General features: G+C 52.7%; 8 protein-coding genes and 2 pseudogenes across 8 annotated transcripts; 9 read left to right on the top strand and 1 right to left on the bottom strand.

The window, feature by feature from the left end:
* Positions 1–273: 273 nt before the first annotated feature.
* Positions 274–3,225, top strand: SAPIO_CDS2934 (Uncharacterized protein; the record flags this gene model as incomplete). Its single annotated transcript, XM_016785835.1, has 6 exons — positions 274–528; positions 624–956; positions 1,023–2,477; positions 2,549–2,923; positions 2,992–3,102; positions 3,160–3,225. 6 exons carry the CDS (start codon positions 274–276, stop codon positions 3,223–3,225), a joined length of 2,595 nt encoding a protein of 864 aa, XP_016644617.1.
* Positions 3,226–4,924: 1,699 nt separating this feature from the next.
* On the top strand, positions 4,925–7,001 carry SAPIO_CDS2933 (1-phosphatidylinositol-4,5-bisphosphate phosphodiesterase gamma-2; the record flags this gene model as incomplete). The annotated part of the gene is made up of 2 exons (XM_016785834.1): positions 4,925–6,389; positions 6,496–7,001. The coding sequence occupies 2 exons, from the start codon at positions 4,925–4,927 to the stop codon at positions 6,999–7,001; spliced, it is 1,971 nt and encodes a 656-aa protein (XP_016644616.1).
* Positions 7,002–9,578: 2,577 nt separating this feature from the next.
* SAPIO_CDS2932 lies at positions 9,579–10,682 on the top strand (annotated as a pseudogene; the record flags this gene model as incomplete).
* A 431-nt stretch (positions 10,683–11,113) lies between these two features.
* SAPIO_CDS2931 lies at positions 11,114–12,190 on the top strand (annotated as a pseudogene; the record flags this gene model as incomplete).
* A 1,161-nt stretch (positions 12,191–13,351) lies between these two features.
* SAPIO_CDS2930 (uncharacterized protein) lies at positions 13,352–13,939 on the top strand (the record flags this gene model as incomplete). Its single annotated transcript, XM_016785833.1, has 4 exons — positions 13,352–13,426; positions 13,517–13,622; positions 13,702–13,804; positions 13,870–13,939. 4 exons carry the CDS (start codon positions 13,352–13,354, stop codon positions 13,937–13,939), a joined length of 354 nt encoding a protein of 117 aa, XP_016644615.1.
* Positions 13,940–14,536: 597 nt separating this feature from the next.
* SAPIO_CDS2929 (uncharacterized protein) lies at positions 14,537–16,056 on the top strand (the record flags this gene model as incomplete). The annotated part of the gene is made up of 3 exons (XM_016785832.1): positions 14,537–14,603; positions 14,756–15,572; positions 15,681–16,056. The coding sequence occupies 3 exons, from the start codon at positions 14,537–14,539 to the stop codon at positions 16,054–16,056; spliced, it is 1,260 nt and encodes a 419-aa protein (XP_016644614.1).
* A 1,222-nt stretch (positions 16,057–17,278) lies between these two features.
* Positions 17,279–18,967, top strand: SAPIO_CDS2928 (Protein kinase-like domain; the record flags this gene model as incomplete). Its single annotated transcript, XM_016785831.1, has 2 exons — positions 17,279–18,217; positions 18,287–18,967. The coding sequence occupies 2 exons, from the start codon at positions 17,279–17,281 to the stop codon at positions 18,965–18,967; spliced, it is 1,620 nt and encodes a 539-aa protein (XP_016644613.1).
* A 1,819-nt stretch (positions 18,968–20,786) lies between these two features.
* Positions 20,787–22,276, top strand: SAPIO_CDS2927 (uncharacterized protein; the record flags this gene model as incomplete). Its single annotated transcript, XM_016785830.1, has 2 exons — positions 20,787–21,325; positions 21,400–22,276. 2 exons carry the CDS (start codon positions 20,787–20,789, stop codon positions 22,274–22,276), a joined length of 1,416 nt encoding a protein of 471 aa, XP_016644612.1.
* Positions 22,277–23,070: 794 nt separating this feature from the next.
* Positions 23,071–23,559, bottom strand: SAPIO_CDS2926 (uncharacterized protein; the record flags this gene model as incomplete). Its single annotated transcript, XM_016785829.1, has 3 exons — positions 23,071–23,112; positions 23,192–23,465; positions 23,543–23,559. The coding sequence occupies 3 exons, from the start codon at positions 23,557–23,559 to the stop codon at positions 23,071–23,073; spliced, it is 333 nt and encodes a 110-aa protein (XP_016644611.1).
* A 581-nt stretch (positions 23,560–24,140) lies between these two features.
* Positions 24,141–25,223, top strand: SAPIO_CDS2925 (uncharacterized protein; the record flags this gene model as incomplete). Its single annotated transcript, XM_016785828.1, has 3 exons — positions 24,141–24,623; positions 24,704–24,772; positions 24,861–25,223. 3 exons carry the CDS (start codon positions 24,141–24,143, stop codon positions 25,221–25,223), a joined length of 915 nt encoding a protein of 304 aa, XP_016644610.1.
* Positions 25,224–25,908: the final 685 nt, after the last annotated feature.

Below are 25,908 nucleotides of genomic sequence, written 5' to 3'. Positions count from 1 at the left end.
CTGTATGCATACCTTGTCTACCTCGATTTGATCCGGTTCCACCTGTCTTCCATGATACTGGCATAGCTCAAGGGGGCCCAGCACCCACCTCCCCTTTCTCGTCGTCTACCACGTCTGCCTACCACTACCTCCATAAGCGAACCCGACCAGCAGCGATTACCCGCTCCAATATCACCAAACTATCCGATCCGCTCCGTCAACGACTGAGACTGCCCTCTTCAGCTTCTGACTTCCTTATATACGTCGAGTATTCCATAACTCTATATACCCGCCATGGAGGAGTCTAATCACGGCGCCTCGGTGCCGACCTCACCCATAGCCCAGCGTCGACAGCACACCCGGAACCTCCACAGGCACAATTCGTCCGGGGACACGGAACAAACACCACTCCTAACCGTAACCCGATCGCGGAGGTTACAGAGCGGCTATGTCTCGCCGCGACAGAATAGCGCGCATCCTACTTTTACAAGAAACCAAAGCTACGCCGGTAAGACCTACGAACCGAACAACCTCGACCAAGTTGCTGCCGTGTGCGATGGAACACGAACTAAACATAGTGTGCTCGAGTAGGTGGGAGTATAAGAAGTGTCAAACACCACAGCAGACACCCGTCGTGGGGCCAGCGCCTCATCCAAGCCCTCTCCGACCGGCAGGAGTCGACAAACGAGACCAAGAGCACCGGATACGCCGACGAACGCGTGTGGTACGATCAGTTTACCTCGACCGACTGGGTCCACGACAACATCGCCGACGCCCACCGAGTCAAGGCTCTCCGGAGCCGGAGAGACCTCTGGGGCCGGATATTTGCTACTTGGGACGCATCTCAGGGCTGGATCCTGAGTGCGTTGAGCGGCTTTCTGATAGCCGTTGCTGCCTATATTGTCAACGTGTCGGAGTCGACCGCGTTTGACTGGAAGGATGGGTACTGCACGAAGGGCTTCTTTATTAGTGAGGCGGTGAGTCAACTCTCGAGGCGGATACGGATGCCCCAAACCGCGCTCTTTTAGCTAATCCCTCCATAGAAATGCTGCCCTCACGGCCCTTGCACGGCCTGGAGGACATGGTCAGAGGCCCTTCGAGCCCATCCGTTTGGGGAGCTTTGGACGGAGTTTGCCATATATCTTGCTCTCGCCATTTTCTTTTCTTGTGCGGCATGTGCGTTGACGCTCACCACTAAAACCATCGTTCCTTCTGCGTATCAACTATCGACCCTCGACGAGAACCTCGCGGCCGACAGCCCACCGAGAATGGCCAACAGCGACGAAGTACACAGCCCTAGGCAGGTAATTGAGGCCAAGGAATCTCCGCCCATGGTGTACTACTCGGCCGCCGGAAGCGGTGTTGCCGAAGTGCGCGTCATTCTCAGTGGTTTCGTCTTGCACGGCTTCCTCGGCCTCAAGACTCTCCTTGTGAAGACGGCAGCCCTGATCTTTGCCGTTGCATCTGGCCTCAGCTTGGGTAAGGAAGGCCCCTATGTTCATATTGCGGCTTGTGTCGGCAACATTGCCTGCCGTCTGTTCTCAAAGTACGACCATAACGATGCCAAGCGCCGAGAGGTGCTCTCTGCTGCTGCCTCCGCCGGTGTTGCCGTCGCTTTCGGCGCCCCGCTCGGAGGTGTCCTCTTTGGTCTCGAGGAAGTGTCATACTACTTCCCCGCCAAGACGCTTTTCCGAAGCTTCTTCTGCTGCATCATTGCGTGCCTGACGCTCAAGTTTCTAAACCCCTACGGCACACATAAGATTGTCATGTTCCAGGTACGCTACTCCGTCGACTGGGAGTGGTTCGAGCTGGGCAGCTTCATCATGGTTGGCATCATCTGCGGCGCCGTGGGTGCGTTTTTCATCAAAGCCTCCAAATACTGGGCCAAGTCGTTTAGGAGAATCAAGATCATCAAGAACTACCCCATGCTCGAGGTGGCCCTCGTGGCCCTCGTGACGGGTCTCATGAGCTACTGGAACGTCTTTACTCATCTCCCCGTCGCCAAGCTGCTCCTCAATGCCGCTGCTCCGTGCGACCCCGACGACGCGGATAGGGACCAGCTTGGCCTCTGCCCTTCGAGGATCGAAGAGATCCCTCCCGTGGTGGCGAGTCTTTTCGCGGCGTTCCTCATCAAGGGCTTCCTGACCACCATCACTTTCGGTATCAAGGTCCCCGCGGGTATCTACATGCCGTCCATGGTCGTCGGCGGTCTGTTGGGACGGCTCATCGGACACATGGTGCAGTGGGTTGTCTTTCGGTTTCCCGACGTGCCCATCTGGGCGGCGTGCGCGAGGAGCGGAGAGGGCACGTGTATCCAGCCGGGCGTGTATGGACTCATCGCGGCGGGGTCGATGATGTGTGGTGTTACGCGGTTGTCGTTGACCCTTGCTGTTATTCTGTTTGAGCTTACTGGAAGTCTTGATTATGTGTTGCCGTTTTCGCTTGCTATTCTTGTGGCGAAGTGGACGGCCGATGGTATTGAGCCGAACAGTATTTATGTAAGTTTTCTTTCTGGACTTTGACATCTTCGATATCGGTTCGTTTCGTTAACATTGACCCCTCCTTGCAGGATCTACTCACAAACATGAACTCGTACCCCTTCCTTGACATCAAGCACAAACCCATCTTCACATCCGACCTCGCGACCATCGTCCCCCGCGTCCGCCGCGAGCGCGTCATCGACATCACCAACTCGCCCCTCGTGCCCGCCACCGACCTCCGCTCCAAGCTGACGGTGCTGCACCGCGCCGGCGAGCTCGATGGCGGCTTGCCCATCCTGAGGAACGACGTTCTTGTGGGCCTCATCCCCGCGCCGGATCTCGAGTACGCTTTGGACAACTTGCCGGATGAGGAGACGAGTTTGTGTCTGATGGCGAATGTGCCGAGGATTGATGAGGATGATGGGGAGGTTGATCCGACCGACTTTACGCCTTACATTGATCCGGTGAGTTACTTTCTTTTAAACGCCCATATTTGCGAACGTGTGCAGTTGTGGTTCTGATATTGTCGTAGGCTCCTGTTGCGCTGGATATTCACAGTCCGATGGACTTGGTATATGAGTGTTTCTCAAAGTTGGGGTTGCGGTATATATGCGTACTCCGGGATGGCAAGTACGCGGGAATGGTAAGTTGTGAAAGTGAACATCCCGCGATAAGTATGAGTACTGATGATGCATTGCAGACCCACAAGAAATCTTTTGTCAAGTATATGAGAGAGCTTCTCCAAGAGCAACATGGGGGAAGTTAACCCCTTGGCCCGACCTAGTCGTTTCGTTTTCGTTCTTTTACTATACTATACACCTGCCGCGGGCAGAAGTGGCCTACACCAAAACCACACAGCCGAACTTATTTTCGCATTAACCCTCACATCGACGACGACGAAACTAATACGACAAACGGAGGTTCCTGACAATGCCTCGAAAGCGGCCGTTCGCGTATTGGAGAGGAATTGAGAGATTGCTAGTATATATATATATATTTTTTCTTCTTGCATTAGATGGCGACATTTGGATTAGCTCTCTTGCATTTTTTTGATATCGAAGATGGATAGTTGACAAACATAATAGCGGAGAGAGTGAAAGAGGAGGACAAGTTGCATATCTCTATTTCTTTTTTTTTTCCTCTTTTTTTTCAGTATATTCTATTCCCTACTTTGTTTTGATAGGATGGATCTGTTAGATATAAGGAACATTGAAGGCTGTGAGGGAGGCATTGTCATTGAACATTGTTTTTGCCGTAGGAGGTTTATAAACTACGACCCAAGTGGACGGGTTACATTGGACTGAAATATAATCTGGAACTGATACAGTAAGACGGTGTCAATTGAATAGGGAGAATGTCATGGCAGTTGTTGATGTCGGGCTCATCTTCTCATTCCTTGGCAATGGGTCGATACTATTACGAAGTAAGACGAGCTGGAAACCGTATTCCAACACATGGGGCGGATTCCCTTTGGGACAAATCAAAAAGTCGGGCAGGAACACGGCACGAAGCAAGGGTCCAAATATATCCTCCCACGCAGTGACGACATGGGATCAACCCGAACCAAAGATGGGTCGACAGCTGAGCTTTTAGTTGATGGGGGCGTGCGGATCTGTACTTTGTTACAACCAAGAACGGGCGGGAGCTGCCTGGCATCGTCATCACTGATCCTTGCAGCGTTTTCCCCTTGTGCGCGATGGAATGGATGGAATGTTGGCTGTTTCAATCTTACCTTCTGGAGGCCGCCAGGACAGGACAGCCTCTTGTCTTGATTTATGTAGATCTAGACCCACCCAAACCCCTCGACCCTTTTTAGTTTCCTAACCTACCAATACTGTCAGTCATTAAGAAACATTTCAGTTGCCTCTAACCTTGCAGCTCTAGCGACCATTTCCGCCCTCTGAGCCACGCGCTAAAAAGCTGTCTCCTTGATCTGGTTCGACAACTCGGGGGGTTTTTACCCCTCCTTGGGAGCTATTCCTTGGCTGGGCTGCTGAAAGCCAAGTCGTCCTGGAGTGGGGGTGTGTTTTAGGTTTCTGCGAGTTCTTTTTTGAAGTGTTTCTATTCGTTTTTTCAGTCTCTACTTCGTATTAACTGAGGCGTTATCCATGTTGAAGGGGGTTCTAAGGTCGGCGATTGCCCTCAAGTAAGAAGCATCCTGGATCGCTCCTTCTCTATCTGCAGCTACCCCTCAATCTCCTAAAGCTCTCCAGCTGAACTTCACGACGACCAACTCTCAAGACCCTCTGCCTGACCCCACCTTGCCCAAGTTCAATACCATTCACACCTACCTACTACGGCTGCCACTACTTCATACTCTCTCATACATTTAACAAACCCCTTTTCCCAAGACTCCAAACTATCCTCTCCTTACATAGCCTGCAAAATATCCCGGCCCTCTGCACAAGCTAGAAAAGATCAGAAAAACTCAATTCCCTTCTGTAACTCTCAGATTCGACTCCAAAATGGCTTCCTCACTCCTGCCCGACCCCGCCCAGCTCGCTGGCGGCGGCAACAGCGAAACCATCCGCGTCGTCGACTCCCTCAACCAAACGCTCCTCACCCACCTCAAAACCATCTTCGCGGCCCGCAGCGGCGGCACGGATCAGCCCTGGACGGCCGAGCAGCTCTCGGCCTTTTGCACGGAGATCCAGCGCGAGGGCGGCGCCGCCATACCAACGAGCCTTCTCGCAGCTTCTGAAGAAGGAGGAGGGGGACTCGATTTTGAAGGGTTCGTCAAGTACATGACGTCGTCGGCCACGGCGTTGACGGCTCCGCCTAAAGAAGAGGATTTGTCGTGGCCGCTTGCGGCGTATTTTATTAGCTCGAGCCATAATACGTACCTTACGGGAAATCAACTGTCGAGCGATTCGAGTACGGCGGCGTATAAGAATGTGTTGTTGAGGGGGTGTAGGTGCATCGAGGTGGATGTGTGGGATGGGGATGATTCTGATAGTGAGGATTCTAGTAGTGATGAGGAGAAGGAGGCGGCGGAGGGGGGTGAGTTGAAAAAGAAGAAGAAGAAGCAGAGTACGTTTGAAATGTTGAAGAGTAAGCTGAAGGGAGAGACGCAGAAGGCGGATGAGAAAATTACCCAACCCAGGGAGCCTGTCGCAGCGACGCAAGAGGGAAGTAAAAAGGTGAAGAATGACGGGATCCCAGCACTCAAGCCCGGCGCCGTCGAGCCGAGAGTTCTGCACGGCTACACGCTAACCAAGGAAATCACCTTCCGAGACGTCTGCGTCGCCATTCGCGACTCCGCCTTCAAGGTCTCCGACCTACCCGTAATTGTCAGTCTCGAGGTTCACTGCACCCCTGAGCAGCAAGATCGCATGGTCGAGATCATGGAGCACGCTTTCAAGGGTATGCTCGTGCCCATCCCCGAGGGCGAACCGACCGAACTCCCCGCTCCACAGGATCTGCGCAACAAGATCATCGTAAAAGTCAAGTACGCCCCCCCACCCGGCGCTTCCCCTGAACAACAGCAACAACTCCTGGAAGACGATTACCAGGACCGTCTACCCCAGGGCGGTAGCGCCGCCGCCAAGGGCACTGCTGCCGCCGCTGCTGCTAAGCCATCCAAAATCACGCAGGCGCTGAGCAACATGGGCTTCTACTCCCGCGGCGTCTCGTTCAAGAGCCTAACGCAAGCCGAAGCGACGATGCCGACGCACATTTTCTCGTTGTCGGAGAAGAAGGTGGCGGAGGTGCACGGGAAGCAGGCGGAGAAGCTGTTCGAGCATAATTTGCATTATATGATGAGGACGTATCCGCACGGGTTGAGGATCGGGTCGTCGAATTTGGATCCGGCGCCGTTTTGGAGGAAGGGGATTCAGGTCGTGGCGTTGAATTGGCAGAATTGGGATGAGGGGATGATGTTGAACGAGGGCATGTTTGCGGGGACTCATGGATATGTGTTGAAGCCTGAGGGTGAGTATCAAGCCGAGCCTTTTCTTTCTTTTATACCTACTTCTTTCTCCCCTTTTACGCGAGGCCATTTCCGAGCATCATCAACTCACAGAGACTCTTTTCACAGGCTACCGCATGAAGAAGCCCGACGGAAGCAAGCCTCCCCCGCCCACCTACCAAACCCTCGACCTCTCCATTGAAGTCCTCGCCGGTCAAAACATTCCTCTGCCCCCGGACGACGAACATGCCAGGAGCTTCCGCCCTTACGTAAAAGTCGAGATCCACGTCGAATCGCCCGAAGAGCGCCGCGGCAAGATCCGACCCTCCGCCGAGGCTGGCCAGGAAGCCGAAGGCGAGTACAAGGCGCGCACGAAGACGAACAAGGGAACTGAGCCGGACTTTAAGGGCGAGGTGCTCAAGTTCGTGCGGGTTCCGGGCGTGGTACCCGAGCTTACGTTTGTGAGGTTCACGGTGAGGGATGACGAGTTTGGGAGGGATGATTTGGCGGCTTGGGCTTGCGTTAGGTTGGATCGGGTGAGGGCGGGGTATAGGTTTTTGCATTTGTTGGATTGTAGGGGGAGGTTGACGAAAGGGGTTTTGCTGGTCAAGGTGACGAAGGTTCTTGTTAAGTGATTTGGGGGGCGGAACCAAGGCGGGGTGCGTTGTCCGGAGTTAGCGGGGTGAGATTCGGGGTCGGGAGATCGGGAGGGGCCGGCGATAGGGCCGGGTGCGGGGCGCGGGAACTTGAATAGAGTCTTGACGGGTTTGATGGACCAAACAGGGTTACGTTATTATGCGCATAATTGCTTACAGTTTAGCATAATGGAAGTGCAATTCTACTCTCAGTTGATCACTTGGACGAGATATAATCTTCTTAGCTCTCGTTGTTCTCTTATGCCTACAGTGGTGTAATCGATCGCTGGGCTTCACCAATGTCAAGTCGGGGCAATCGAATGTCAAAAGGAGAGAAAGAGAAAAAAAAATCGCGGAGACGAAAACCCTCCAACTGCCACTAGTCGGGGTATATTTTAGCCTGCAACATCCGCTTGTGAGATGCAAGTGTCTTCTTCGAGTTGGAGATGCTCTCTTGTGTTGAAATGGCTGTTTCTGGCAGTATGTGACGTCATGGCGAAGGGATTGACAGGTTTGAATCCGCATTCGGAATGCCGCCTAGGAAACATGTTCGCTTCCGACGCCCTTATTTTCTCTTACTCAAACGTTGAACAAAGTGGGCATAGACGACCTCCCCTAACGGTTTCGCCGTGGCATCGGCCGGCGTATCGCCTATCTCGACGTCCTGGAAGTCGAATGTCATTCCAACAGTCGTGTTTTCGAGGGCCCATCTACATCCAGAGCGATTGGGGATCGAGCCGTGCAACCAGCATGCGTGGTCTTCAGCTCTCCAAAGAAGGAAAACCAATCACATCCTTCTCGAGACAACCTGCCTTTTGATGGGGCTTTGCCCAGCCCTGCATCTCAGATCAGCGCCAGCCCGTTTAGGAAAAACAAGTCTGGGATGCACTGCGAATCCATGGAAGAGGATTACGGCCGAGCCCGTTGCATGTCGGATGGGAGAGGAGCTCTGGATCGATAATCGTGGCATTGAGACTTGGGCTTGCCAGGTTTTTGGTCTTACGTGGACCTGGTGGAGCATCTAATCGTACAACATTGCCCTGTACGAAGGAGAGAGTACCAGTAGGAGGTGTACAGCAAAAAAGTGATACTTCACGCTTCGTAGACAATGACGACGGCTGTCAATCGGAATCAGAGACAGGGGACGAAAAATGTATCTTTCAGAAGAATCATCGGGAATGGAGACTCCTGTCCATCCCTTTCCTATTTGATAGGCACTGTGCCTTGGTTGGAGCCTCGCTAGTATTGATGATTTACACCTTTCCCGTTGATTTACAGAGCCGAGATCGAATAACCTTGATTTTCTCGATCTTTCTTTTCTCATTGTAACAAGAAGATTCATTGTATGTACCTCCATCAAAAGATCAATACGAGGACAATGGAGGGTACAAAAGAAGAAAATCAGCTTACGCAGTACTTCGTACGAGGTAAAGAAAATTGGGGCGGATGACGACGCATCTTGAGCCATGGAGTGTTTCAGCTTGGCGGTACGGGGCCAGCTTCGACCGGTGTCAGTTCGTCCCCATTCGGGAGAGGGAGGCGCAGCAAAGTGTTGGAAAATAATGTCCGATTTTTTTGTAGAAGGGCCTGTTACCGGCTCTTCAAATCTTTGTTGTGCATTCTTGTTTTCTGTCTTCGGCTGAAGCGCCTTTGCTACAGGGACGGAACAGCCGAGAAACCCTGCGTTATTTCGGATGGGGGGAGTGTGCACATTTTCTGAGGGATCGGATGGAAAGGCATTTGATGGGAGCCAAAGGGCTGAGATGGGCCTTTACGAAGTGCAGTGTTTGAATGGGAGAAAGGGGGTCTGAGGAGCAGGAGGCAATTGAGTTTCCACGGCTCTTCGATAATAATAGCACAGCGTAAAAATGCCTGGTCTAAAGTGCTCAGTAGTATGGTACAACCAAGCTCCTGGTCCTTGGCTAAAGATCAGGAATATGAATGTTGTCTCCATAGAAATGAAATAGTAATAATCCTTAATCCTTAATCCTCGTATCCTCCACTTGTAGGACCCTGGAACCTCGAATCCCAGCCGGCTGGCGTTTAAAACAAGACAAGAATGATTCCAAAGACATTAACAAGCCACACCGTTGTGGCCCAGTAATGCCTGACTGTGGGGAATCAAATGGGGAATCAAAGGGGACAAAGGGGGAAAAGCAGGCGCCAGCCCGACCAGCCAAACCGGGCCGCAGGGGGTGTGCAGTGGTGTGCAGTGGTGTGCAGTGGACAGACCGTTTCGGAGTTGAGGCTTGGCCTGCACATCTTTTTTTTTTTGGCAGGCGCGGCCGCCGCTCCGCATCTGCATCAATGATCCATTGAATAATACATACTTGAAGGAGCTTATCCCCTAGGTTTCCACTTCGTTGGTAAACGTTTCTACTCTCTACTCTCTACTCTCTTTTGAAACTGTTGCCATTTTTCTTACCCTCTTTTAATACTTTTTCTTTTCTCTCGTTTTACGTACTTTGAGAATATCGAGCATCTACTCCGACAAGCCAGACGATCTCCTAACAACGTATCTACGAAGCACAAGCCTACTCCTAAAGGCAATACCCGAATTCGGGCTCCAGGACGAAGATGCACTTCTCGCCCAGCACATGGGCAACCGCCCTCCTCTCCCTCTCCTTCTCGTCTCTCACATCCGCCGCAGCAACCAGATCCTCCCCACAAGACCACGCCCAATTACAAGCACGGCAATCAACCGCCACAGCATGCAACAACTCCCCCGAACTCTGCTCCCGCAACTACAACAACATCACCCACCTCGGCGCCCACGACTCTTCCTTCCTCCGCGACGAATCCACCGACAACTCCATAGCCGGCAACCAATTCTTCAACGCCACCGAGGCACTCAACGCGGGTTTCCGTCTCTTGCAGGCCCAGGTCCACAATGAGAACGGTACCTTGCGGCTCTGCCACTCGAGCTGCACCCTCCTGGACGCGGGACCGCTCGAGAACTGGCTTGAGAAGATTACCTTCTGGATGAACAACAACCCCAATGAGGTCGTGACGGTGCTGCTCGTTAACTCGGATGATGTGGGTGTCGAACAGTTCGGTGCGGCGTTTACAGGCTCCGGGCTGGGCAAGTTTGGATATACCCCCCAGGCCTCGGGTTCATGGCCGACGCTGTCGACTATGATTTCCAACGGCCAGAGGCTCGTCGCCTTCGTCACAGGAATCACGGCCAGCGCAACCTACCCTTACCTCCTAAACGAATTTGACTACGTCTTCGAGACCCCCTTCGAGGTCACCAGCTCGTCCGGCTTCAACTGCACCCTCGACCGGCCCAAGAGCATCGGCTCGGCGGCGACGGCGGTGTCGCGCGGCATGCTCTCGCTCGCGAATCACTTCCTATACAAGGACCTCGGAGCCTTCGGCATCATGGTCCCCGACGTCGATCAGATCGCGAACACGAACAACCCGGCGACCACGGGCATCGGCATGCTCGGCACGCACGCGACGCAGTGTCGGAGGGAGTGGGGCGTCAGGCCCAATTTTATCCTCGTCGACTTCTTTGACAAGGGCCCCGCTATTGGCATCGCGGATGTTATGAACGATCTTACGCAGGCTGCTGTTGGAAGGGAGACGAACTTTAAGGCGTCAGGGAGTGTTGTGGGGACGAGGGGTGTTGGTGGGTTGGCTTTGGCGTTGGCATTGATTGCATCTGTTTTCTTGCTGTAAAGGTGGTTGGTTAATGGAAACCGGACACTAAAATTGGAATTGAATAGAAAGGACGGGATCATATTTTTTCTTTTTTTTTTTTCTCTTTTTGGGGTCAGGATACTACATTTGTTGGATTTTAATCGATTGCATTTTTCTTTCTTACGCAATTACTTGGGATCTAAATTGCATCTGGGACTGGAAAGATAAACATGAGAGGGGATGTGGTTTATGTCAGCCCTGGTGCATGCCGTGGAACATATTGATAGGCGCATCTGCCTGGAGGATGGAACATAGATTTCATAATATCACAAAGAAACATTGAAGCATTCTATCATTTACGGGCTTAGCTCCTGCTCCCCCTTGCGAGAAGCATCGACAATTACACGAATGCTTGGTTTCTGCGCGTGTTCTACATTGCTGTTCGAGACTCTCACTCTGCTCTACTCATCATGGAGATTCAGGGTGCTGTCCAGCAAGCGGATTCGGCGTTGGCCCACGGCCGAATAAACTTCCTCCACTTCCCTACGGAGATCCGACTCTTCATCTACCACCACGCGCTGGTTGAGCCTCCTCGATGGCGAAAACGTCACATCCCACCATGTCCCTACGCGCCCACCTCTACCAAAGTCACAGAACATCCCCCCTTCATCATGCACAACAGCACCTACCGCTATCCAGAAGGCCCCAACTTCCAGCAAGCAGACTACATCCCCATGTGCTCCTGCGCGAAACGACACAGCCTCAACCTCCTGCTCGTCTCCCGGCAGGTCAACGCCGAGGCGGCCCCCATTTTCTGGACTGAAAACATCTTCCACTTTTGGACCGGCCACGTCTTTGCGCGAAACGTGGGACAACAGCTTCGCGACGCGTATAGAAAGCAGCTCCGGCACGTAGTCGTTATGCGCCTAACGGACATGGAGGATTATCGCCACCGTCCTGGTTCTATTCAGTACGGGAAGGGATACGGTTCGTTTTGGGAGACGGTGCTGCAGTGCGAGGGGCTTGTGACGCTCGAGACGTCGATCGACACGTTTGCCGAGGTCTACGAGCCCCTGGACACGTACACGCGGTACGTGCAGGCGGTGGTGACGAAGTTGACGAGGCTTGAGAATTTCAGACTGTCCGTCTTGAAGGGGTATCGTTTTGTCGAGTCAGAGTTGACCAAGGTGGCGGGGTTCGATTCTGACGAGCGTCCGGCCATCATTTGGCGGATGTTTGTGGATTTGCCTTTCCGTAAGGGCGGTCCTATGAGCCTTGAAGAGGTCAGGGCTGTCTTTAGAAGCTTCTTTACTGACCGTTCGTCTATATATGACGTGGAGGGCGTTCTATGTCAAGAACTCGACATCGTTTATATGACGCAGGCTACTGATTGGACAGACATTTCCTCTGACGACTATCCAATGGAGATTGTCGAGCGATTTATCGACGATGCGTCAGTCACCATCGCGTTTGACGATGGCACTGAGGTCGAGGTTGAGCTCATGGGATTACCTATATCGAAGAAGGTGGAGGCTGCCAGGAACTGAGAGAGGGATTCGAATGTGAGCCTAACCGTTGAAAAGCGATGAGATCCTCACAAGAGGAAGAGACTACGACACGGCCTTGATGTCTACGGGAAGGAAACCTGAAGCCACAGGAGTTGTAGGGGCTATTGGAGGCCCTTCTTGGAGCGGCTGAGGTTTTCTGACAGGTGGCGAATGAGCCTAGCATTGATTCAGATAACTTGGGGTCAAGATTGTACGAGGGCAAGTGGGCTGGTGAGGAAGCGCAATGCGGCGGGCCTTTTCTCACGTCTTAATACCCATCCGGTTCGGCGAAACTCTAATGACCAATCCGACCCCGTCGGTCCAAGTCTGCTCCGGACCTGGTCCCCGCAATGCCGAAAGTATAATTGACGATCTTGGCAGCCAGAAACCGCACTCAGTCTTAATCTTACTTCGTGCTCCTGGACAGTCGGACAACGGAAAGGGTTATGGATACTCCAAGATGTGAGGCTACAATCCATATCAAAACTGTCATGTGTTTGTTTGGGGGGGGATACGAAGGGGAAACGAAGAGGAGAGCAGGACACATGTTTCGGAGGCTACAAAGTTAGTGAGCTTATTTTCCTCAAACGACACGTCTCCTTCCTTCCCACAACGGCTTCAAGGACTTGAAAGAGGGGAAAATGCGTCGTTGAGAGAAACAATGTCAAAATTGGTCTTGGCAACAGCCAAGAAGCAAGGCTCTTTCTGGATTCAACATTCAAAGACGTCGCAATGCCTTCGTTTTCTTCGATGACTAAGCGCGAACGAGGAATTTAAGTATATATAACAAGCCGGACATCCTGGGATCTCCCGGGTTTGCAGGAACGGCGGTAGCGGAATCCCTTCTTTGGATGCTTCAATGGATTATTATTAGAAAAAGAATCCCAAAAAAAACCGAACTTCAGATAATAGCAATCTCTCTCACCATCAAGGAGCAGAGAGGATCAACAAGCAATACACCAAAGTCAAGAACGTCACGATTTCGTGTCTACCATGTCAGTAGCTCGAGGCACTGTGCTCGGCAAGTTGCATCATAACACAATCAGGACAGCACTCTTGACAACTAAGAGCACTCAGCAGCAGCGACAGCAGCGACTCTGCTACTCCATCTTGACGAAACGACACGAAGCTCGATTGCCGACGCGACGATTCGAAGCAGCCATGGCTACTACCAAAGTAGATTACTCGACGCTAAAGACTCCGGAGTTGTGCTACGCCGACTTCTGCTTGCTTCCGGTATGGGGAAACTGGACCTTGGGGTTTAGCGTGCTGGGTTGGCGGTTTTACGAACTTTGTTATCGCTAACTGATGGGTGGGTATGTTCAGCTTGGGACGGGCTCGCCCTCGGTCTCGAGGGAGATTGCGGATGTACAGAAGCTCATTCGTTCGAGTGGGTTGAAGTATTGCATGCACTCGGCCGGCACGACTGTTGGTATGTTTCTGGTTCTTTTTGCGTCGGCTGGTGTAGACGAAAGAAAGCTTGGCTAACAATTGATGTCTTTTTCTTTTAGAGGGTTCTTGGGATGAGGTCATGAACATTATCGGAAAGGCTCACGCCCTCGTTCACCAGGCCGGTGTTAGCCGCATCCAGACTTCGATGCGTGTTGGATCTCGGTGAGTGCTGGTCCCTTACATAAAAGTGGTCGTATGAAACGGGGAGTTGCCTAACTGCTAGACAGAACGGACAAGATCCAGCATTTCGAGGACAAGGTGAACAAGGTCGAGGAGATTTTGGCCAAGGAGAAGTGATGAGCCGGGAGTCCATTACTCCATATGGTTGCTAAGGGATTGTTGAGGAGTGGATCTTGAGGGGTTACGTTATTATTAGTGGGATTGGGGTTGTTTCCTTTAGCTTCAGTCCCCCAGATTACAGACGCCACCACTACTACACTTCACTATTCCTAACGAGCACCAGACGAGCCTGGGGTTGCGTGCTCGTTTAATTTGACAGATAGAAAAGTATGGGGGCCTGCCGGTATTGGCTTTTGTAGAAACGAGAAACGACAACATAATGGATTGTCTTTGGCGAAGAAGGCATCGGTTTGCGAAGTAATTGCAACAAACTCAAGCCCTCCAGTGATGCAGTCCCCGAATCAATTGATCAATTCCGTGATTCGTTCCCGAGTGTCAAGAAGCCAGGGTCAAACGTGGACGCTGTGTGCACAGACCAGGGTTGCAGATTAGTTTCCAGATTAAGCAGGCGACAAGCTGGACAAGTCGAGCTGTTGCTTTTTTCCATCCCATTTCTGCGCACTTCCATCGGCCCGCCCCCCTTAAAAGCCAGCTTGAGCTCTCCCGATCAATCTTCAACACTCGTTCCGATCGTCAGTCACAACCCCCGCGACTATGGCGAGTTTTCTGGATAACCTCCGGGGCAAGTCCTCTGAGGATGCGGTTCCCAAGGCCGACTCTGGTATGTACACGTCTTACGATGAACCCACCCCTAACACATCTGCGTGACAATCCAAATGGACACGCGCCATGCGTCGGAGGGCTTCGAAACATCGAAGAATACCAGGCTTGTATATGTTTACGTATGCTGATGCGTCGTCGCTCGATACACAGACTTCGCAGACTTTGGCGACGCCCCAGTCGTCGCCGAAGACACCTCCCCCGCTCCCCCAGGCGCCGCCGACGGGCTCAGGACCACCCCCTCAGGCAAGCCCTACACGAAATGGTACAACGTGCACGAGCGCCACTCCCTCAGCGAGTTCCGCCTCGAAGGCTACATCCTCGGCATCATCGCCGTGCTCCTCGTCTTCCACCTTATCGGCTCTCGGCGTAACCGATCCAAGGCCAAGAACTTCATGGCGAAGCACCTGCCCGTGCTGCGTCGCGAGTTCGCGCAGGTCGGGTTCGGCGGCGAGAGCCAGATTCGGGAGAAGTCGCTCTTCGAGTTCGAGTCGTATGCTACGGGTCGCCAGAACGTGGCCTTTGTCGATATCAACTTGGTTATGAAGAAGCGCTTTAACCCCATTCTTGGTGCTGCTGAGTTTGTCCTCGGCTCGCTTTTCGAATCCGTCCCTGCCCCAAAGGATGCTGTCGATGCTGCTTTGTATCCCTTCGATGGGAAGGAGTCGAAGACTGTGCCAACGATTCCTGGCTCCAATGAGCTCAAGGTTGAGAAGTCGGCTTATGATGGCTTTGTCTGGGCCGTTGTCAACAAGAACAATATGCAGGCTATTCGTGATGAGCGATATGATGCCTCGATTACCTTTACCAAGGATAACTCGAAGCTTCCTCCCTGGTTGACTGTCATGAGCGAGAGCGCTGAAATTACCGACGTTCTTCTTACTCCCGAGCTTATCAAGGCTGCTGAGAAAGCTGGAGATCTCCTTGAGTATCTCATCATCACCGACCAGCCCGTTACTAAGCCTACGACGTAAGTTTCTCTCTCTCCCTTTCTATTCGCTCTAGCTGTCGTTTGCTGCGTAAACGTTCTTCATCAAAAAACGAGTACCCAGTTGGTCTCTAACACCAAGCTTGACAGCCTCGACGAGACGACCCCCCGCAAGCGCATCTTCCTCCGCTACCGCCTCCCCTCCAGTGACAGGGAATACGACGACATCCTCCCCCTCTTCTCCTACTTCCTCCGCCTCCCCGACCTCCTCGTCAAGCAGGCCCACTTCCGCCCTGAGGTCCTTCGCAAGATCCGCGTCATCCGCGAGGAGGCCATCGCCCAGATCAAGAAGGCCGACGAGGAGCTCAAGGCCGAGGAGCGCAACACCGAGCGCGAACGCGCCAAGAAGGCGAAGCGCGACGAGCAGCTCAAGGGCATGGATGCTAAGACGCAGAAGAAGTTTTTGGAGAAGGAGCGGGAGAAGGAGTTTAAGAGGAGTCAGAAGAAGGGGACCGTTCGTGCTTGAAGGGGGTTCCCTCTTCCTTTTTTTTTTTTTTTTTTTTTTTTTTTGTTTTGGGGCATGAATTCTCCTTGTATAATTTGGAGGGCTGGACGGTTGGTGGCAGGGGACTAAATAAGGACTCGGAAGCATTTGGTGGCTCTTTTTCATCATTATGACTATTGCTTTGGAAGTTGTGTAAAGGAGCGATAATGATGAGGATGCTGAGATTGCCCCTTGGGAGGGTTTTGGTCGGTTTTGTATGTGTAGTTTAGTGTATGAGTTCTCAAGAAAACGGGGCCCACGAAACTAGCTAATTTGAACCAGGTATGTAATGCATAGGATGCTGTATTAGTGATTGGTTGCGTTGCGTTGCTGTCTCAGTCGAGTCTGTCATACGAAGTAGTTCCGTACGTATATTTGGTTCAGTACGACCGTTTCATCCGAATGTTCCCGTGCCGGTCGGTAGGCTTCCGGTCAGTCCGGAGGAGAACCCGTCTTAGACCAGTCATCAGGGTCAAGTCTTCCGGTGTCAGTTCTCCTCTCCTAGCTGTAATATGTCCGAACCCTCATTTTTACGCCCCCAGGCGGCTTCAGATGCTAGGAGTATTCTGGAACTTCACTTCCCTAGGTGCCGCCAAAGTGGTATGCTGACGAACTTCTCCTCTCCCTGGCCACGTTCCCAACTGATCCATTCGTCCAAGCACCTATGCCGCAGCTCTTCTCCAATGAGGAGAGAGTGAATTCCGCAACTCCAAGTCTTCTGAAATTAACCTTTTCAGTGGACAGACATCCCTTTTCTGGTGAATATCAGAAGCAGTGTTGATTTTGGTTTGTCCCCCCCGTAGTCCAGACTCTGCAAATATAGATCAAACGAGCCTGTGGACATCTGAACTTTAACTTAGTGCAAATAGCCATGAAAAGTCCTCCGTAAAACATTTGTTCCTCCCTTCTGTGAAATCAGCCTGACCAGGACTTACATAGGTTGACAGTGTGATCCATCCCTGTGGTTCCGGCGGGTAAGATCCGGAGTCTCGGTCGCGGTTGCCCGGTCAACAAAACCCCTGCAAATCATCATCCAGCACAGAGCTAATAATAGACCCAACTTCAACCTCACCTCACCACCAAACACTCAAGCACCAAAGAAAAATCCACTCTCAAATCCAAAATTTTGGTTATATATAAACCTCCTAACCTCGTGAATTGCGATACCCAAGGAACCCACTTTTAGACACGATACGGGAACAAGATGTCGCGGGCCGGCACAGTGCGGCAATACGGCAAGCAGACGAAGCGGTCTCGCGCCGAGAGGTTATTCGCAGAGCTACCACAAAGTCCCGTGAACAAGATAGGCGGAGAGAAGAAGGTTGCTGTACTCCGCGGTGGGGAAATCGACGAACTTTCCGAGCTGGTGGCGGCCGTGAGGATTCGGGACGGAGAAGAGGATCCGAGTGAAGCGGATGATGCACAAAGCGACGGGTCCGCGCCGAAACAACTAGAAGAAGAAGCGGCTCAGATTACGGAGGAGACCAACAAAGAGATAAGAGAAGAAACAGACACAGAAACGGAATCAAAATCAGTAGAAGACGAAACATCCCACACCCAAGAAACATCAGGCATAACGGAAGGAGTCGAGGACGGCCTACGAATATTAACTTGGGACGACGTCTGTCCCTTCGGCGACAAGATCGAAAAGATCGCGGAAGCTTCTTACGCAGAAGTCTACCGCGTCACAAACCCCCGCGGCACCAGCATCATCAAAGTGATCCGCCTCAAGTCACCAATCCGCGCACAAACAAAAGCCCAAGAGCGCTCGGGTCTCGTGGACGAGGAGCCGCATGACGAGGATGACCTGATCGGCGAGCTGAGGATATCGGAGTGGCTTGCTGACATCCCCGGGTTCGTCGTGTACAAGGACAGGTATATCGTCAGGGGGAAGGCACCGAAGACCCTAGTGGAAACGCACCAGGGGTTTCATCGGAGGATGAAGAGAAAGGATCCGGATAGGTTGCAGTTTTATCCGTCGCCGAGCCGGTATCTGGAGGATACGAAGTTTTTGGTCGTTGAGTTGGGGGATGCGGGGACGGCGTTGGAGGATTTTGGGTTGGAGAGTGTGGATCAGTTGTGGGATATATTTTTGCTGGTGGCTATTGCTCTTGCGCGGGCGGAGGATCTCATCCTCTTCGAGGTACGATATGCCTTTGGGAAATTCCCGTTTTCCTCCCCTTTGGACAAAAGTTTACTAACTCACCTCCAGCACCGGGATCTACACGAGGGCAACCTCTGCATCCGCCAAGCTAACCCGCCAAGATCCCGGGATGAATCCCTCCCAGACGTCCACTTCGGCTACTCGGGCCTCGACATCACCATCCTCGACTACGGCCTCTCCCGCGCCGAAGACGAAGACGACAGCACCACGCCCCCCGTAGCCTACGATCTCGAAAAGGACCTATCCCTCTTCACGAGCACCCACGCAGACCAATGCCGCGTCTACCGCCAAATGCGCTCCTTCCTCCTCCGCGGCGACCGCAAATGCCTCCCCGCCTCCCAGCACACGAAACCCTACGCCCCCGCATTCGACGGCGACCCCATTTCGTGGACGGTCTTCGCGCCGTACACCAACGTGCTCTGGTTGGCCTACATCTACGAGTATCTCGTGGCGCACTTTAGCGGCGAGAGGAAGGAACTGACGCGGTTCAAGAGGTTGACGAAGGAGATGTGGACGCATTTGAATCCGGGGGCGAAGGCGGGGACTCCGTGTTTTGGGAGCGCCGGGGATGTGGTGAGGTTTGCGGTCGAGGCTGGGTGGATTTTGGAAAGTCATGTTGTTGGGGATGGGTCGACTTTTGTGGAGAGGGAGGATAGTATTGTTGTGGAGGAGGAGGGGGGGTCTGCGGCGAGGTTGAGACGGTCGCCGAGACAGAGGAGGGTGGATTGATGATGCCTTTTGAGAGGGGAGAGAGCGCGGTTGGTGATTTTCTTATGATTGGACTTATACCCACTTGCGTTTCATTTTTTTTAGCATGACTATAGACATATTTTGCATTCCTGCATCTTGTTTTAACATCATATCTAGACTTTCTTAGGATACACCGTACTAATAATGTCCATTGACAATTGACTTATTACTCCTCGGCTCAAGACAAGTCCTTGGTCTGAATTGATGGAACTCAACATTCCGAGAGAAAACTCCACTCCATACGCCAAAGACTAGCCTCAGATACCAAGGTCTGATAGTTCGATGTGAAATAGCGAGGCAACTGGGCTCAGCAACAGCTTAACCTGGGATACTTAGCACCAGGAGGGGAGTGAGAGGAGCGACATTGAGTGGATGTTGACTCTTGTAAAGTATGAGAGGGGGGATCAGCGGAAACGCAATAACCCATGGGAACAGCAAGACGCCACGAGGTCAAATACTGCCGGTTCCTGACGAAGAATGTTGAGCATATTCGTGCTAATAATACAGGCAACCCACTATTAGTGGGGCGCCTGAGAAGATCACTGATCGATCCATTGTTGCGAAGAGCCCCCAGAGAGGGCTTGGACTGGCCTGCCCCTCGGGACGCAGGAACCGACTAGCCCCGGGAATAAGGTCGGTAGAGCCAGCCAGGCGTCCACAGGTGGAACGGGCACAGGGCGTCGAGACGCAGGGTCGTTAACCCGAAGGGGCTCTAGTCGCGGTGACGGCGACGGGCACGGTGAAAAATAGGAAGGTGATTACTCTACTCCAGAGATTCACTTAAGTGATCGCGGGGTAGAAGAATCAAGGAAGCATCGCGTTGACTTCCAAGAATGGGGCCTTGCCGCTCAAGCGAAGAACGGAAGAGCCTTATCTTCGATCATTACGCACGTCGAACTCGATCCTGGGTCAATCTCCGAGGTCCCTCGTGTGATCCATGATTCCACTGTCGACTGCAGGATCCCTGAAGAACTGGGGTAAATTGGGGAGGGTTGGATCCCCCGGCAAAGATGCCGTATTTGGCGGGTTTGACGAAGTTAATTACCGTGTTATTACCTCGAAAAGCTCAGTACCAGAGGAACGAAATCCTGAATTTCAGCAGTGGCAGCAATTTCCAGCAGGGGTGGCAGCGCAGCAGCTGGGCCGATTCCAGGCTAGCTCATGTGGTGTTAGGAGGTTACTTGACCCTTCTGCGGAGAGGACGTGCTGATCCAGGTACCCAACTATTGATGAGCATCGATCAAAGGCAGCCCGACATCAGCCAAGCCGAGGCTAAAAGCCGCCGCCAAGTCCGAAAACAAGTCGAGTTTGTCAGGTGCTTGAATGTTCTTTTCCCAGCAAACTCCACTTGGAGAGCTTTAGCACATGTTCAACTGACCTGACTTTTTCTCTCTTTCTCTCTTTTGGATTGATTTCCGACTTGCAGGCGCGGCGGATTGCAAGTGTACGAAGTACTCCGTAGTGTACTCATATGTGCCAGGCGGTGCTGGCTTGTCTCTCTTTTCCCTCATCCACCTCGGCCAAACGATATGAGACGCTTTGCAAGCTCCACACATTCGTAAATGGAGCTTTAATCTCCATTTTGTTCTTTTCTCTCTCTTTTTCTTCCTCCCTCTCTATCTCACCGCCCTCCTCTCCCTTCTCTCTCTCCCTCTTGCTTCGCCGGAGAAAAAAAGAGGCCTAAACCAAAATTGTCGGCTAATGGTGTAAATCCCGACAACAACGCCTACCTGGGAGACCCCAAAAAATAACAACATCAAAAAAAAAGGGATCTCCAAAACAAAAAAAAAAAAACACAATGGCGTCACAAGACGATTCCTCCCACTCAGCAACCCTGAGCCCAACCACCACGGCCGCGACCCCCTCCGCCGATGGCTTCCCGACCCACTTCCTCCCCTCGTCGATATCCTCCATGGCGTCCCCCAGGACCCCGAAGCGCGCCTCGGCCATGACGAAGACGTACATCACCAAGACATACCAGCAGGCGTCCACGCTGTTCCTGACGCGTCGTTTGCCCGAGGCCCTCACCACCCTGTTACCCCTCATCACGCCGCCCAGGTCCGGAGACGATGGTTCGGTCAAGGGGGGCCCGCCGGCCGAGCTGGCCCCGATTGCGAGGGCGCCGAGGAATACGCGGATCAAGGTGTGGAGCTTGTATTTGACCATTTTGAACGCGGTGCTGGAGATGGAGCCCGATGAGGGGAAGGATGCCTTTGGGACGCAGGAGTGGAGGGTGTTGTGTAATAAGGTGCGGGATGGAGACGTGTGGGAGGAGGTTGTGCAGAATGGATATCATGGCGTCGAGGGGGACGTTGATTCCGACGTCGTCATCAACCTGTAAGGCGGCATTTCCTCGTCCGCTTCTTCTCATACTCTTGTGGAGCTCTTTTTTGCTAACTGATTCGGTCTAGTGCTACGTTATTGCTTGCCCACGCCCGCACCCAGAACCTCAACCAGAAGAGACTCGAGACCTACCTCGCCACCTGCAACACCCCGAACCTCGACATCTCCCACCGCTTCAATGGCCCCCGCACACCAACCAACCGATACATGTCCCCAGCACGAGGGGCCGTCAGCGGCGCCGACACCCCCCGCGACCTCAACGCGCGTGTCAAAATACTCGAGCTCTACACGCTGCACGTCCTCCTCCGCAACAACGAGTGGGAATACGCCCGAGAATTCATCAGCGTGAGCTCCGTCCTCGACGAAGAGCGCCGCGAGGCCTTCCTGCAAGCCCTCGAGAGCCTCCAAGAGGAACAGCAAGAGGCCGAAAGGCGCGAGCGCGAGGAGCGGGAGAGGCAGCAGGAGGAGCTGAGGCGGGATATCGAGGAGGCGCGGAGGCTGCGCGCTGAGAATGAGAAGATGGAGCAGCGGAGGTTGCAGGAGGAGAGGGAGCGGAAAGCGGCTGCTAGTGAGGTCGATTACGGCATAGAGGAGTCGCCGAAGCCTCTGCAGAAAGCCAAGCCGCGGAATAACATCAAGTCGGCGTTGTCGAAGACGAATAATAATAATAACAACAGGAGACCGGGTCCTGTTGCGTCGCAGCCGCTTACCCTTGGCGATCGAGCTACTCTCATGTTGCAACGGTTCCAGGGCATGCTTGATCACCTAAGCGCGACGTTCCATACGAACCCTATCTTCCTACTAAGGTTGATGGCTTTTGTCTTGGGTCTTATTTTCATGTTTTCGAGCCGCGCTATCCGTGAGAGGGTGAAGAGGATAATGGCCGCCGCTTGGGGGAAGGTGAAGGCGACGGCGGGGATGGGTGTCAAGGTCAGTTATGTATGAGGTCGGGGCGGATGGGAGGACAACTCAGTTTGAAAATGGGCTGGCCGCTATGATAACCGCTCTTGGGGTTTACAGATGTTTTAAAGATTTACATATTCCTTTTGTGTTATTACTACAGCTTCTTGGTATTATTATTGTTTGTTTGGCATTTTTTTTTTTGGCGTATGGGAAGGAGGGAGGAGTGGATTGGAGAAGCTATCATGCATATGAAGATCTCAATAATTAAATTGCATTATGACCTTGCTTAACTACTGTTTCTTGTCGTTGTATGGCCCCTCGCCCTCGAGTTGTTGAGCCGTAGTGACTATTTCAGAAGGACCTGGATGGAGAGAGGATCCGAAGCTTTGCGGAACGATTCTAAGGCCCTGCTGTGGATTGTGAATGTTTCGAAATAGTATCTGTGACCGGACTTCTTTACGCGAATCGGTCGAAAGGGGACGGGGGTGGCGGATATTCTGTTGCGAGCATATGCCCCTCCCTGGAGCCTCGGAGGTCTGTTTTCGCCGGTCCAACGAGGGGAGCCTAAGAACATCTAACTCATCATCGTCATCTCACACTCTCATAACATTAGGGCGCCACCGCTACTACCATTGAACGAAACTTGAAAACCGTACTCTAAATTTTTTGACACTTATATGGTAGTATACCGACAATCTATAAGACGCCTATGCACAAAGCCCACGCAGTCCAAAACCTATGCCGAGAAGGACGAAACCAAAAAAAGCCGACAAGAAAACCTCCAACTCCGCATAAAGGCAAAAACCAAGAATGCCCAGACCCGGGCAACACCGATGTTAGTAATTTGCCGCCCGATTCGTTTTCTTCTGGTAGAATAACTAGATTTCGCAAAAAAAGCTCGTTAGCATCCGACTAAACAAATCGAACTTCAAAAAGAAGAGGAGGTAGAAAACGTACATCTGTCCTGGAACTTCCCAGATTTATAATCTTCGGACACCCATCCCTATCCTTCTCCAACCGCGTACACTCGAAGCAGTAAAACGCGTCGGAGATGCCCTCGCCGCCGCACACGACGCACTTGTTCTGGTAGTTGCCGAAGGAGCACTCGTCGCAGATGCGGACGAGGGTGGTGGGGCGGACGTAGGAGTCGCAGACGGGGCATTTGCCGTCGCATTTGTCGCAGACGCGGCCGATGGCGATGCCGGGTTGTTTGCGGCACATTACGAGGTCGCTGGAAAAGGACAAACAGGTTAGTATCAAAAAAAATCAGCTTTGATATGGACGGGAGGCCGAGGTTGCGGGACTTACGGATGATGGCGAGACATGGCTGCGGGCTAGAGGGAGGTTCGTGCGCTGGCGTGGTTTGCGCGGAGATTGTGGTAGGAATTGGGAGTGTGGTTGTGGTTGTTGAGGTGTAGGTCGAGTTCCCATGTGAGTGTGTGATGCGAGGTTGAGGTTGGTAGAGCTGCTGAAGTCTTCGGGGTGGCGGTTGCTTTGTCAGCGATCCAGGGTCCGGGGGATAGTGGGTTGTACCACTGTACCTTGAGGCTTCAGAGTTGCGGTTTCGCCCCGCATTCAGAACAGCCTGGAATGACCAGCAGGCAGAGCCGCACAGACCAGAACAAGCTCCCTGAAGCTTCCATTTCGCATTTGAAATCTTGCCTTCGCCTCACACGACACACTGAACAGTTTTCCGGGGGATTCGTTGATGTTGCAGACACGTTCCGATCAGCTTCTTGTATTATTAAGCTGTCTGTAGAAAGCTCCTGCCGATTTACGGGAAGTTTACCATCGGTTTCGTCACCAACGGCCCTCCGTCTCTTCGACCATTTTTCTGCGCAAGGGCCAGATCATCACCTGCAGCTCGCGCGGCAAGCCTTTTTTTTTTTTTTTTGTCCCATCGACCATGTCCACCGAGATAATATCCGGTGCCCCAGCTCTAGAGGAGACACCCAAACCCGAAATTGACACCAACAACCTCAAGCGAAAAGCATCATCTAGCCCCCCTGCCGAACCCGACTCCCCGAAGCGCCCCAAGACCGAAACGCCGAGCGATAAGCTCCAACCCCCCACCCCGACCAGAACCTCGCCCGAAGCCAAAGCAAGCGATGCGGACAGAAAGGATCGCAGCGCCGTTTCTATCGAGGAGGCTCGCGCGCGCGTGGCGCGGGAAGAAAAGAGCCGGGGGAGACGACTGTTCGGCGGGCTCCTCGGGACACTGAACCAACGGGGGATGACGGCGCAGCAGCAGAAGAGGTTGGAGATTGAGAAGAAGCAGCAGGAGAGGTTGAAGCAGCAGAGGGTTGCGGCGCTGGAGGCGCAGGCGGGGAGGAAGTCGAAGATTGAGGAGAGGAGGAAGGTGTCGGAGATTCACTGGAAGGAGCTGGTGGTGAGTTTTACATTCCCACGAGGCGCTCGGTTTGTGGGGCACAGTTATTTAGACAGAAAGTTCTAACTACTGGTTACTAGCTGAGGGAGCAGCATAGAGCTCTGAGGCAACGGGCGAGGGTATTGCATACAAAGACGCTGCCGTCAATTGTAAGTCTTTGTCGCTCATGCTAGCCGGCTTGACAACATATTTTTTTTTCTCTTTAGGCTATATTTGGCTGACTGATCTTTTTACTAGCAATGGAAACCTTGGAGATACACCGAAGCCCAGAAGGAGATTATCCGAGAGCAGAAAGAGGAGGCCGAAGAGAAAATCAAGAGAGACCTCGAGGAATTCCAACTAAAGAAAGAAGCCCATGCGCGGAAATTCAACCTACCACCGCCTCCGAGACGCGAAGAGCCCCAGGAGGCCAAGGCACCCCGGGAAACGCCCGCCGAGAAGGAAGCTGATGAGACGTCCACCGTAATAGCGAAGCATGTCGGGTCTGCCGCCGCCGTCACCGAGGAGCCCAAGGAGGCTCGTTCGGATGTTGATAAGGAGCAGAATGATGAGTCGGGGGACGTTATGATGGAGTCGGGTGAGGACGTTGTCATTTACTGAGCGATGGTGTTTGTTTTCCTTACTTCTTCTTCTTCTTCGGCTTTCACCCTGTACGGGTTACCGGTTGCTGGTGGCATCACTCGCACTCCCTCTTTTCTTAATTCCTTGTTTTTCCTTTTTCTATTCTCTGCTTTCCCGGATGTTTTTGTGGTTTTAATAGTTTGCCCCTCGTGTTTCGAGTGATATCCCCCAGCATTGCATAGGCGCATGGTTTTATCTCTGTTTTGATCGTTGTTTGCGTGTAACTACGAGGATGAAGGTGGCTTTGATTTCTTTCTGTTTCTTATGACAAACGGCCTTTGTTAAACGCGAATTCGCGGGCAGTTCTACAATTGTAGCCATTGCTCAAACTTAGTAATAGAGCATGTGCTTCAGACAAACAGCATCATTCGTGTCTGACCCTACTTGGAACTGCCAGACGAATACCCGACCCCGCGGACACTGGACACGCAACGCATCAAAGGGGGGTGGTGAAACAAGTTTGGTCTCCAGCTCGGGCACCTCGCTAGCACCTCTCACATGAAAAAGACACCTCTCCCATTAAATTCAAACTCAGCCCCCTCCTCCAACCAAGATCCACGAAACCCAAAAAGAAAACCAATCACCAACCTCTATTCCCACCATGTGCAGCCACACTAAAAGAAGCAAGCAATAAGTCCACAAGGAGGAGGAGGGGCCAGAGAGA

The sequence above is a fragment of the Scedosporium apiospermum genome, assembly GCF_000732125.1.
Source record: "Scedosporium apiospermum strain IHEM 14462 chromosome Unknown SEQ_SAPIO_0087, whole genome shotgun sequence".
Lineage (NCBI taxonomy): Eukaryota > Fungi > Ascomycota > Sordariomycetes > Microascales > Microascaceae > Scedosporium > Scedosporium apiospermum.
This window is presented reverse-complemented; position numbering and strand designations above follow the sequence as displayed.